This window comes from Hemiscyllium ocellatum, chromosome 44 (genome assembly GCF_020745735.1).
Source record: "Hemiscyllium ocellatum isolate sHemOce1 chromosome 44, sHemOce1.pat.X.cur, whole genome shotgun sequence".
NCBI classification, from domain to species: domain Eukaryota; kingdom Metazoa; phylum Chordata; class Chondrichthyes; order Orectolobiformes; family Hemiscylliidae; genus Hemiscyllium; species Hemiscyllium ocellatum.
In genome coordinates, this window is record NC_083444.1 from 599220 (window position 1) to 612932 (window position 13713).

General features: G+C 50.8%; 1 protein-coding gene across 1 annotated transcript; it reads left to right on the top strand.

Moving 5' to 3' along the window:
- The first annotated feature begins 383 nt into the window (after positions 1-383).
- Positions 384-12822, top strand: LOC132835352 (beta-enolase). The gene is made up of 12 exons (XM_060854803.1): positions 384-460; positions 1989-2083; positions 2393-2488; positions 3931-3989; positions 5464-5533; positions 5634-5767; positions 8498-8720; positions 9855-10052; positions 10892-11093; positions 11817-11925; positions 12056-12114; positions 12534-12822. Exons 2-12 carry the CDS (start codon positions 1999-2001, stop codon positions 12595-12597), a joined length of 1299 nt encoding a protein of 432 aa, XP_060710786.1. The 5' UTR covers positions 384-460; positions 1989-1998; the 3' UTR covers positions 12598-12822.
- Positions 12823-13713: the final 891 nt, after the last annotated feature.

The following is a 13713-nucleotide window of genomic DNA, read 5'->3' on the forward strand; positions in this document are numbered from 1 at the left end:
ATAGTGCCCAGGGATGTGCAGGTTAGGGTGGATTGGCCATGGGAAATTACCTGTAGTGTTAGGTGCGTTAGTCAGAGGGAAATGGGTCTGGGTGGGTTACTCTTTGGAGGGTCAGTGTGGACTTGTTGGGCCGAAGGGCTTGTTTCCACACTGTAGGGAATCTAATCTAATCATTTTTCATCACTGCCTGAAAATATTTCGAGATTCTGCAATCATTGCCTCTTGAGGAATATTCCCTCACCTCATGTGACTGGGGGTGGGGAGAATGGAACCATTTTCCCTTCTCTCCATTTGCTGCGCTCCTGATGGAGACAGGAAAATGCAGACAGTCCCTGGGAGCGAGGGGGGCGGGGCCTGAGGGAAGGGGCGGGGCCGATGCTATAAAAGGCGGAACAGGAAGTAGCGGCGGCAGAAAGAGCGGAGCCTGAGACAGAGAGAGGCAGAGGCTGGGAGAGAGCAGGTAGGGCCCTTCCCCCCCCCTTCCCCCCCCACCCCCTTCCCCCCCCACCCCCTCCCACCCCACCTTCCACCCCCCACCCCCCCTTCCCCCCCACCCCCACCCCTTTCCCCACCCCCACCCCTTCCCCCCCACCCCTTTCCCACCCCCACCCCTTTCCCCACCCCCTTTCCCCACCCCCCCCCCTTTCCCCACCCCTTTCCCCCCCCCACCCCTTTCCCCCCCTTCCCCCCCCCCCCCCCCCCCCCCCCCCTTCCCACCCCCCCCCCCCCCCCCCCCCCCTTCCCACCCCCACCCCTCCACCCCCCCTCCCCCCTCCCCCCCCCCCCCTCCCCCCTCCCCTCCACCCCCCCCCTCCCCCCTCCCCCCCCCCCCCCCCCCCCCTCCACCCCACCCCCCCTCTTCCCCCATCCCACCCCCCCTTTCACCCCCCCCCCCCACCCTCCCCCCCCCCCCCCCACCCTTTCCCCCCTCCCCACTCCCCTCCCCCCCCACCCCACCCACTCCCCTCCCCCCCACCCCACCCACTCCCCTCCCCCCCCACCCCCCTCCCCCCCCATCCTGTCCTCCTCTCCCTGCCCCCCGCCCTCCCTCCTTCCTCTCTCTCCCCCCACCCCTCTCCTCCCCTCTCCATCCCATCCTCCTTCCCCATTCCCACCCCATTCCGCCCCCTCCCCCCGTAAAGGGGCACTGTCAGGTTTCTGTGCCTGAGAGAGGCTGCAGTGTTATCTGAGCGGTGTGTGTGTGTGTGTGGGGGGGGATGGTGTGTGTGGATGGGGGTGTGTGTGTGTGTGTGTGTGTGTGTGTGTGGGGGGGGGTGGGGGGTGTGGATGATGTGTGTAAGGGTAGTGAGTGCTTTATTCCTGTCCCTTCCTGACTCTCTGGGTGCCGCAATCACAGACTGAATTAGGAGATTGTTATTTTTTTTAAACAAAGGAACGTTAGTTATAATTTCTGTTCATAACTGACTGCATTTTAAAATTTGTGATCTCTGGCTCCACTGATTTGATGGGAACTTTGGGGGTGTGCAGTGGAGGGTTTTGCTGACCCTGTCCTCTTGGCGAAGGGTCTGTGTCTATCGGGGTGGGGGGGTGGGTAGGTTTATCTGATGGGGAGAGGCAACCATGCTTCCTGGGGGTCAGCTCTGACCCACACTGTCCATGATGGGAGAGTCCAACCCCCCTCTCTCTTCTCTCCCCCCTCCCCCCGAGGCTCCTGACCCTGTTGTTTAACCTCATTCCTGAATCTATTCCCTGTTTGGGGGGAGGGGGGATAACCATCAATGGTCCCAGGCCTTGAAGATTTGAACAAAGTGATCACTGCCTAGCTGCATGTGACTGCTGACTCTCTCTCTCTCACTTCCTGCCAATCATTGACACTGGGTACCTCGTGTGGAGGTGAGGTTAACCCTTTCCCTGGAGAGTCGGGTCTCACGTGCACCTCCCAGGGGGTGTTTGGGTAGTAATCCGTAACCCCGGCTCCATCTTTGTCTGTCTGTCTCTTGACGTTTTTAACCAGTGGGTAATTTCAGTTGCAGCAAAATGTCAGTTGAGAAGATCCATGCCCGGGAAATCCTGGATTCCAGAGGGAATCCCACTGTTGAAGTGGACCTCTACACGGCCAAAGGTGAGTCTGGCCTGAGATTGGAAGAGGAGTTTGGGGGGTGGGTGGTGGTGTGTGTGCTAGCAGGTGGTGGGGGTTCAGAATGGTGGGTGATTTGTTTGTGAAGGGGGGAGATCAGTGTGTAACATTGGAGCTGGATAGTTGTGAGATGTGTAAACAAAGTCCGTTATTGTGTGATTGTATACCTGGCCACTGATTAATGAGGAGAAAGTGCGGACTGCAGATGCTGGAGATCAGAGCTGAAAATGTGTTGCTGGAAAAGCGCAGATTAATGAAGCCTTTGTCCTGACCGTGAGCTGCGTCTACTTTCAGGCCACTTCCGAGCAGCCGTACCGAGTGGGGCTTCCACAGGGATTTACGAAGCTCTGGAACTTCGTGATGGAGACAAGTCCAGGTACCTGGGCAAAGGTGAGTCAGCTGCCCTGGGTTATAAAGGTGCTGAGGGTGGAGCAGAGCAAGGAAACAGCTCCCCAGAGTGTCTCCCCACAGTCAGTGCTGTCCCCTGCAGTATTGGAACAATGGAGGTGTTGTGTGTTGTGTGATGGCTTGGGATTTATGAAGGTGACCATCTGAATCACTTAAAGCCCTTTCCCCAGGGCCATCAGGTTGAGTATTTTGACCCTTCACAGGTTACTGAGGTGCCTTTAGCCGGGCAGAATCCCGACAGTGCGAACACACACTTCAGCTCTGAGACTGCACCCGGACATCCGACCCCATCCCGGTGAACCTGTATTTCCCATGGCTCATCCACCTAACCTGCACATCTCTGGACACTATGGGGTGGTCTAGCATGGCCAATCCACCCTAACCTGTACACCTTTGGACTGTGGGAGGAAACCCACACAGGCACAGGGAGAACATGCAGACTCCACACAGTCACCTCAGAGTGGAGGTGAACCTGGGTCCCAGGTTAGATTAGATTATTACAGTGTGGAAACAGGCCCTTCGGCCCAACAAGTCCACACCGACCCACCGAAGCGCAACCCCCACATTTACCCCTTACCTGACACTACGGGCAATTTAGCATGGCCAATTCACCTGACCTGCACATCTTTGGACTGTGGGAGGAAACCGGAGCACCCGGAGGAAACCCACGCAGACACGGGGAGAATGTGCAAACTCCACACAGTCAGTCGCCTGAGGCGGGAATTGAACCCAGGTCTCTGGCGCTGAGGCAGCAGTGCTAACCACTGTGCCACCGTGCCACCCACTAGGTGCTGAGAGGCCGCTGCTGGCCCTTCATTCTTGTAAACCTACGTTGTGCTCTCTCTCCAAGGCCAATGTATTCTTCCTAAACTGTGGTACCCGATCTGTACAGTCCTGTAATTGGAGTGTAAGCAGGGTTTTGGTACCCTGACACGGTTTATACTCCCAATCCCCAGGGTGCTGAGGCTAAATTAGCCGAATGCCGCATTGCAGTGATCACTTGTTGCAACCTGCAGGTTCAGTCCAGTGAAAATATAATGCAATCGTTAGTTGCAGCCCTGTGCCAGTGACTGGTTTCTGCTGGTAACTGAGTGTAAGTTCTACCCCTCCCCCACTCACCGGCCACATTCCACTGGCTCTGCAGTCTGGACCAGCTGCTGTATTTGCTGAGTTACTGTCCGTAAATCCATCTCGAGTGTCACCATCTCCTCCATAACACAATGGGGAATGTCTTCTGTTTGTTGGGCTTGACTTGAATTGATGATTGAGTGTAAAGGGCCCCCCCACAGGGTCAGAATAAATCAGCTCACCATCTCCCTGAAAAGCTGACCCCATGGAAGGTCATAGCCAGCGGCTATACAAGAGCCCGACTCTTTGGGTCATCTGCTCACTGTTCATTTCTCTCTTTCTCTCTCACTTTACAGGAGTACTGAAGGCTGTTGAGAACATCAATAAACACCTTGGCCCAGCGCTGATTGAGAAGGTAACGTACCGCAGCCCCTCTGATTGCCGCTGAGTGGAAACGTGCTTCTCTGCCTTGCACAGCCGCCTCCATTCAGCTGAGCCCCACAGAGCTAACACTGCCCTGCAGCTCCCCCCAGTTTATAATCTGCTGAAGATAGCACACTGAACCCCAGGGCTCACTGATCAGCTGTATTCTTCTCCCCCCCCCCCCCCCCCCCCCCCAGTCAGTACAGTAAAACCTCTCCGCGGGAATGTGAGGACAGTAGGCCATTTAAGGTGGTAAAAACAATGACTGCAGATGCTGGAAACCAGATTCTGGATGAGTGGTGCTGGAAAAGCACAGCAGTTTTCCTCCCCTTTTCCACCTATTCACTCCACCCTCTCCTCCCTGACCTATCACCTTCATCCCCTCCCCCACTCACCTATTGTACTCTATGCTACTTTCTCCCCACCCCCACCCCCCTCTAGCTTATCTCTCCACCCTTCAGGCTCTCTGCCTTTATTCCTGATGAGGGGCTTTTGCCCGAAACGTCAATTTTACTGCTCCTCGGATGCTGCCTGAACTGCAGTGCTCTTCCAGCACCACTAATCCCGAGTAGGCCATTTAAACCTGTCCCACCACTCAGTGAGACTTTGACAGATTTGTGGTCCAACTCCATTGTTTTCCCTGTGGCCAATATCCCTTGTACCTTTGCTTAACAAAAGTGTCTGTCTCTCTGATCAAGCAAGAGCTGCCATTTTGTATAAGAGTTCCAAATCTCCTTCCCTGTGTGTTGAGTCTCCTAACATCTCTCCTGGATAATCTGGTCCTAATTGTCCTAGTTCTAGAATTCCCAAAGAGCAGAAATAATTTATCCACTGTCTTCTCCTGTTCATATCTTGAAGACATTGATCAGATCACCCCTTAGTCTTCTAATTCTTGAGAAAACCATTCTCACTTATATTATGTCCTCATTAATGTATCAGCTGAAGTCCAGCTAACATTCTTGTAAGCTGTGATCTGCCCTCCAAGGTTACCTGAACAGCACGGTGGCACAGTGGTTAGCACTGCTGCCTCAGCGCCAGGGACCCGAGTTCAATTCCCGACTCAGGTGACTGACTGTGTGGAGTTTGCACATTCTCCCCGTGTCTGCGTGGGTTTCCTCCGGGTGCTCCGGTTTCCTCCCACAGTCCAAAGATGTGCAGGTTAGGTGAATTGGTCATGCTAAATTGCCTGTAGTGTTAGGTGTAGGGGTATGGATGGGTTGCGCTTCAGTGGGTCAGTGTGGACTTGTTGGGCTGAAGGGCCTGTTTCCACACTGTAAGTAATCTAATCTAAAGTTACCGAATCCTTCCCATGATCTCTGCTCAGTCATCCAAGTAACCAAGGTCTGGAATGCTTTATGCTCCCTGTCTCGTGGTGCTGAGGCTAAATTAGCGCAATGTCGCACTGTCGTTGTCCCTTTCGCAATCCGCGGTATCGAACACCAAATGTTCAACTTACTCTTTCACAGAAAGTGAATGTACTTGAGCAGGAGAAGATCGATGAGCTGATGTTACACCTGGATGGAACTGATAATAAATGTGAGTGTGGGTCGGGGGGAAATATTCTCAACTGCTTTACTTTGCCTGGCCTAGGCTCAAAGGGCTGTGGTCATCTCTCTCTCTCTCTTTCTCTCTCTAGCTAAGTTTGGTGCCAATGCCATTCTGGGTGTGTCCCTGGCGATTTGCAAAGCTGGTGCGAAGGAGAAGGGGGTGCCACTGTACCGCCATATTGCTGACCTCGCTGGCAATAAGGATCTCATCCTCCCAGTCCCGGTGAGTCTGTTATTCCCGGCCTGTGGGAGTAGCTTACAATTCCTGCATTATCCACCTCCGCTCCTCCTAAAACCACACTGAGATGCCCCACCAAACATTCCCAGGACCGGGACAGCGTGGGATTAGATACAGAGTAAAGCTCCTTCTGCGCCGTCATCTTCAGACATTCCCTGGATAGGGACAGCAGAGTGAAGTTCAGAGTAAAGCCCCCTCTATTCTTTAAAGTAAACGTTCTTTCCTGTCCCCATCAAACATTCCCTCGGTCACGGGCAGCATGGGATTGGGCACAAGGTATCAAATGCCAATGAACAAACTTCAGAAAGTCACAAAAATGTCCTGTAACTGGAAGTGAATTAAATCATTCCAAAGCAAGAAATTGATCTTTGAATTAATGAGTAATTAATAAAATCATAGGCAACCAATTTACCAAAAATCCTTTTCGCATTTGTAGTTCTGAAATGGAGCTAGAGACAAGTTCAGCTTCAAGTGGTGATCACTAGGGATGGGGCTGGGTCTGTTCGGAGTTAGGGAGTTGTGTATAACTAATACCAAACTTGTGCTGAGTCCTCTTTCCAACTAGCATAGACTTATAGATTTAGAATGGTCCAGCATTGTACAGGCCCTTCGGCCCATGATGTTGTGCTGACCTTCATTGTACCATCATCCATGAGCCTAACCAAGAGTCACTTAAATGACCCTAATGTCTCTGACTCGACTCCCACCGCTGGCAGTGCACTCTGCGTGCCCACCACACTCTGGTAAAGAACGTACCTCTGACCTTTCCCCTCAACCTTCCTCCAATCACCTCCAAGCAATGCCCTGCAGTGATGGCCGCCATTTTGATCAAGGTCTGGCTGCAGAGAGTTGTGAAGAGGACGTGAGTATACAAATGGATATGAAAAGGTTTGGACAGTATCAGCTGGGAAAGTGTCCATTTTATCAGGAAGAACAGAAAGGACTCCTTGTCAGTGCTAAGAGATTGCAGAGTTTGGAGATGCAGGGGGATTTGATGTCCTTGTGACCAAATCATGAAAGGTTAGTACACAGGTACAGGAAGTAATTAGGAAAGCTAGTGCAATCTTATTGCACAGTAACCTCGATTATCCAAAGTTCAGATTATCTGAACAAGATCAGAAGGTCCCGATGCTTGGCTGAACTGTTATCTAGCATTCAATTATCCGAACACCATACTCCCCACCCGTGCTGTTTGGATAAGCAAGGTTCCTCTAATTGCAAAAGGAAATTAAATTCAAAAGTAGTGAGGTAATGTTTCAGTTATAAAGGGCACTGTGACTAAATCTGGGGTACTGTGTACAGTATAAATCACCTTCATTCAGCAAGGGTTGTAAATATACTGAAAGCAGTTAGAGAAAGCTAAAACCGGGAATGGGGGAGTTATTTTAAGAGACCAGTTGGACTGACTGAACTCGTATCTGCTGGAGTGGAGGAAGGGTTGACTTGATTGAAACATGATAGATTCGGAGGGGTCTTAACTTGGAGGGGGGGATGGGAAACATAGGGACACCATTGAACCCTCTATCAGCTCAGCCACTCATGGCCAATCAGTGGCCTATACTGTGAGGCCATTCATGGGAATTTGTCTAAGTTAGATTAAATTTAACTATTGAATTAGCGTTGACTGCCATTTGAGGAAGTGTTTGAAATTTCCACCACTGTTGTAGAACTGTTTTGTAACATTTCCTGAATGGCCCGGTCCAAATTCTTACCACTGAGCCCCTGTTTCTCAAATTGTCAACCAATGGGAATAGTTCCTTTGCTTAGTCTTTCCCTGCTAAGACTTTGAGTAGATCACCTCTTAACCTTCTAAACAGGCCTCATTTGTCCAATCTCTCCTCATGACCTCCCTGAAATCCAGCTATTTTTCCTGTAAACCTTTTGAGTGACCAGCCCCAGGACCACGACATTCTTCCTAACAGATTTCTAAGAGGGGTCTAATTGTATAACCATCTCCATAAAGCAAGACCCAGCAGCAGGACTAGGCCGTCTGACCCCTTCGAGCCTGCCCCACCATTCAATCAGATCACGGACCTAGCTCCACCTCCCAGCCCTCTCACCATATCCCGCTGTTCCTTCACTGTTCAAACATCTCTTTCGTATGAAGCCTCAGCTGCTTCCCTGGGCAGGGAATTCCACAGATTCCCAATCCTCTGGGGAAGGAGTTCCTCCTCAGCTCAGTCTGAAATCTGCTTCCCCCACCCCCCACTATTTTGATGCCCTGCCCCTGAGTTCTAGTTTTATCCATCAGTGGAAACGGCCTCCCTGCTTTGATCTTACCTCTTCCCTTCATCAGTTTAGATCGTGTTAAAGATATCCCTCATTTTTTTCTAAATTCCAATGAGTATAATCCCAATTTACTCAGTCCCTCCTCATGAGCCAACCCCGTCAACTCTAGAATCAACCTCATGAACCCCCTCCAGTGCCAGTACATCCTTAAGTCAGGAGTGGAACCCTGTCCTCCTAAAGGCCAGCATTTCATTGGTCACCTTGACCATTTTCTGACATTTTAAAGAGCTATGTACCTGAATCTCATTGGGCACTGTACCTCCAGGAAGCTGGAACAGTCAGTCCCTTGTTCCCCCTCCCCTACAGGCTTTCAGTGGGAGTTCCCTCAGGCTGGGAGAATGTGGAGTTAATGGTGGGGGTGGGCCACGTGCGTGCCTGTTCCTCCAGGCTGCTGTAACCCTGTCGGTCCCTTGTCTTTCCCTGCAGGCCTTCAATGTGATCAATGGGGGTTCCCATGCTGGGAACAAGTTAGCCATGCAGGAGTTCATGATCCTGCCTGTTGGTGCTGCCACCTTCAAGGAAGCAATGCGGATTGGGGCAGAGGTCTACCACAACCTGAAGAACGTCATCAAGGCCAAGTATGGGAAAGATGCCACCAATGTGGGTGATGAGGGAGGATTTGCCCCCAACATCCTGGAGAACAATGAAGGTAACAATGCACCAACCTTCCCTTCCTCTACCCACCTCCCTGACATCCCTGGGAGGAGGACTGCCTCTCTTGTCTGCCCTGGGAACGGGTTAGGAATTTACGGAGGACCCCAGCGCTGTCAATCCTCAGCTCAGCGAGAATTCACACTCTGCAACTGAAACTCGAAACTTCCCCCTCCCCCCTCCCCAACCCAGAAGATCACTTGCTGCCCGTATACTGGGCCCTGAATTGGGGCTGCTCCCTGGGATGTGTTAATCTGAATTCTAAGACATTTCCTGAACTCCTGCAGAGAGTAGCAGGGCACAGGCTGGATATTCTGCCTACTTAGTGCTGTTGCCAAGTGACGGAGCCGCAGGGCTGACGAGTGGCCAGTCGAGCTTTCAGAAGCTCATGTTCTGTTTCGCGCTGCCCTCTCCAAATGTCAAGACCTAACTTTAGCTGCAGGAGCAGTAACCGAATCTGAAGTGCTTGGCGCCGACCTACAACCTTCAGATAAAATACCATGGTCTGAGAGCTGAAGGACACTGAAATAAACGCAGAAAATGGCCGGCTCACAGCTGGGAACTTGAATGTCAACGGGGAAAAGCGAGTTCAGTTCTGTTTTACAGGTGGGGTGGGGGGGGGAAATGGAGAGAGCAGAGAACTGGGATCTCATTGCAAATGGAGGGAACTGTTTAAGATGGAACCATAAATCTGATACAGACACTCTTCCCCTCCCCCTTTTTATTTGCTCCCATCCCCAATGACTGATTTTTTAAAAAATTCTGGAAGATCTGTAATGCTGGAGTATTCATGTTTCTAATTTATTTTTGCTAAGAGTTTGTGTTTAAGAATCTGTACCTTGGTATCTCTGTACCTAAAGTCGCAGCTTGTAATCGTTTCACTCCACTGCACCCATTTTGAGTTACGTGACAATTGAATGAATTCAATTCTCTTTCCCCCACCCCCTCCCCCAACCCAGAGAGTGCAGCAAAGGGTTAAAGTTTCTTAAAATCCAAAGGACCTGTGGATGCTGTAACCCAGAAAGAGTCCTGGGGAAGCTCGGCAGGTCTGGCAGCGTCTGGGTAGAGAGCAATCAGAGTTAATGGTTTGGGGTTGGGTGACCCTCCTTTGTTCCTTCCTTCCACTCTGCAGCTCTGGAGTTGCTGAAGACTGCAATCGAGAAGGCTGGTTATACCGACAAGATTATCATTGGAATGGACGTGGCGGCCTCAGAGTTCTGCCGCAAAGGACAATATGACCTGGATTTCAAATCTCCCGACGATCCTAGCCGCTACATCTCTGGGGAGAAGCTGGGCGATCTGTATAAATCCTTCATCAATAACTACCCTGGTAAGGGCAGTACAGGGAGGTGGCTGGTTAGGAATCTACTTCAAGAGTGAACTATACTGTAAACAGAAGAGCCTTGGGAAATGTTGAGCAGAGAGATCTGGGAGAGCAGGTCCATTATCCACCTGTGCAGCAACCTTCAGGGTACAGTGTGGTCAAGAAGGCATATGGGACGCTTGCCTTCATTAGACGGGGTATTGAGTATAAGAGCTGGCAGGTCATCTTAACATTGTACAAGACATTGGTTCGGCCGCATTTAGAATCCTGTGTACAGTTCTGGTCGCCACATTACCAAAAGGATGTGGACGCTTTGGAGAGGGTGCAGAGAAGGTTTACGAGGATGTTGCCTGGTATGGAAGGTGCTAGCTATGAAGAGAGGTTGAGTAGATTAGGTTTATTTTCACTAGAAAAAAGAAGATTGAGGGGGGACCTGATTGAGGTTTACAAAATCATGAAGGGTATAGACAGGGTGGATAGAGACAGGCTTTTTCCCAGGGTGAGTGATTCAATAACAAGAGGTCATGCTTTCAAGGTAAGAGGTGGAAAGTTTTTAAGGGGGTACTCGCGGCAAGTACTTCACCCAGAGGGTGGGGGGTGTTTGGAACGTGTTGCCAGCAGAGATGGTAGAGGCAGGCACAGTAGATTCATTTAAGATGCATCTGGACAGATGCACGAGTTGGTGGGGATCAGAGGGATACAGATGGTTAGGAATTGAACGACAGGTTTAGACAGTGGATTTGATCAGCTCAGGCTTGGAGGGCCGAAGGGCCTGTTCCTGAGCTGGAAATTTTCTTTGTTCTAAGAGCCTGGGCTGGTGCTGACTCTCCCTCTCCCTCCTTTAGTTATGTCCATTGAAGATCCCTTTGACCAGGATGACTGGGAAAACTGGTCCAAGTTCACCTCCAGTGTGTCCATTCAGATTGTGGGAGATGACCTGACTGTCACAAACCCCAAACGCATCCAGACAGCGGTGGATAAGAAAGCCTGCAACTGTCTCTTACTGAAGGTCAACCAGATTGGAACGGTTTCTGAGTCCATCAAGGCGTGAGTGATCATTCATTCATTCGGGGAGGGTTGGGGAAGGAAGGGAGGGGGTGTGTGCACACTGCACTCTCTCTGAAGTGGTGGCTTGTTGTTGCTCTGTTCAGTCTACCTCTGAATTGAGGGCCATGGCACAGTCCCATGGGGAAAGAGCATGGCCCAAGCCGGTGGTGCTAAATGGATAGCTTTCAGGGATTGCATTGCAGATGTGATGGGCTGAATGGCTGGCTGTCTGCTGTCACTGAACCCCCTGGTCAGAGGAGAAGGAACCTCCTACAGAAATCCAGATAGTAATTGGGGTTAGGGTGCATCCACTGCAAATGTCACACACCATATGGGAGTGAGGAGGGTGGGGCAGGGAATGCTGACCTTTCCAAACCTTGCTATTTTGGGGTTGTCTGAAACTGGAGACTGACTCTCCCTCTCTCTCTCTATCTCTCTCTCAGGAGAGGAGAGAGTGCACACAGCTCTGCGTGTGGGTAATCACTGGGCAGAGTGGTGACAGTATTAGCACCAGCTCTGTTTCCTTCACTACTGTCTTCCCCTGGATTTAGCCTGTCTCTGTGCACACTCACTCCTCCCCTTGTAAAGGAAGCTGCTGAGTTTTTAAAAAGTGGCCAAATCAATGCAGTATCCTTAAACACCGCAAGAACCGGTGCAGCATGGGGTTGTTTACAGCTCCCTCTACACTGTAACTCACTCCCCTTTCCTTTCCTGTTCCTTCAGCTGTAAACTGGCTCAGACTAATGGCTGGGGAGTGATGGTGAGTCACCGTTCTGGGGAGACAGAGGATCCTTTCATTGCTGACCTGGTTGTAGGTCTCTGCACTGGCCAGGTAAGTGTGTGACCTCCCTTCGTGGGGGGTGACGGCTGTCTCGTGCTTTCTCTCTGGTGTTGGCTGGTTCTGCACAGCACTGGGTAACCTCCCCTCTCTCTCTCTCTCTCTCCCTCTCTCTCTCTTTTAGATTAAGACTGGAGCTCCGTGTCGCTCTGAACGTCTGGCCAAGTACAACCAGCTGATGAGGTGAGTAACACTCAAGTGGAAGAATTCTGCAGAGATTGTAATACGGGGCTGCTTTTTGAAGATGGAGGGTAATACCAAACACCAGGAGCAGAGAATCCTGGGAGCACTGGGAATAACTGGGCCTTATCAGAGTTTGATCTTGTATCCCTCAATCTCATCCCACATCTCTCTGCTGCTCCCTATCCTGGAGAATTCTCGTTATCCTTGTAACTAATGGCTGGTGTTTCTCCATCTGGGTACATTTTTTTTAGACTGTCATGTGATTCACCAACCATTCCCAGTCCAGGTAACAGCCTCTGTCAGTGTAATGTGTACTAGAGCCTGAATTTGGTGGGGAAGGGGTTGGAGGGGAAGCGGGTACGTCCTGAGAATTGCAGGCGTTGAACATGAACCCAATTCTCTTTGTGGTTTTTGTGCAGGATTGAGGAGGAGCTGGGGGACAAAGCCAAGTTTGCTGGTCGCAACTTCCGGAAACCACTGTGAAAGCCTGATCTGCTTCCCTGGGAGCTGTAGGGAGCAGCATCTAGCCGTCATAACCCCTCACTCCACTCTCCTGAAGACTGCTCTCTCTCTCTGATCCACCACCATCACCAGTTGTCTCCTCTCCACCTGTCCCATGGCTCCCCTGCAAAGGCTTCTGGTCAAACCTAGATGTTGCTTTGTAATCAGGATGTGATGTGTTGGTGAATAAAGTGCTCGTGTCACTCAGCTGTCTGTCTGTCTATCCTCTGGGTGGTGGAATTGGAGTTGCTTTGGTTGCTGTTCCCTCATCGATGGAGTGCAGTTGAGAATGAGATTTCTACCTCATTTACACATGCCCCGTTGCTGCTTTGTGCTCTCTCCCAAGAATGTTAACCTGTTGTAACCTCCTCCCTTTGAAATAAACTCTTTCCACTGGTTCGGGGCATTCTCCAGTAGGGGTGTGGTTGAGATTTTGGACCAGACTGGGCAGGAGAGAGGTGTTGGAAGTATTTATATACATGCTCCAGGAATGGCACTGGGATGCGACATCATTTGTTAATTTTAAATCTGTTTTGTTCAGCAAAGGAAGCGAGATATAGACCAAAGGCAGGTAAATGGAGTTCAGCCACAGATAGAGCCATGATCTCTCCAGTTCTAACGCTCTTATCCCTTGTACAAGTTTATTAAATCACAGCCCCAGGCTGAACACTTTTTCACATGAATGTAACTTTTTTAAAAAATACAAAAGGGACCGTTACGGGGTCACCTTCATCAGCTTTTCCCTGTCCTGTACAGGTCAGTTTATAACCCCAAGCCTGTCCCTGCGTTCACTATCAGCTTGGCCCTCTGCATCTTCTCATTGGCTCTTTCAATATAAATCCCATCCCTTCACAACGTGCTGTTCAAAGGGGCCCTAATTATGCCCCTATTATTCTCTCTCGACATTCACTGTTTGCCTCATCTGCAAATTTTGAAATTATGCCAAGTCCAGGAGAGCACTGATGTTTCTACCAGCCCCCAGAGAATAACACCAGACAATCTCCAGCCTGCTACAGGTGGGAAGGGAGATCAGCAGGTAGGACAGGTCATGACAGTGCTGAGCTGAAAGGTTGGAACTGGGGTAAGGGGGTGTGGGAA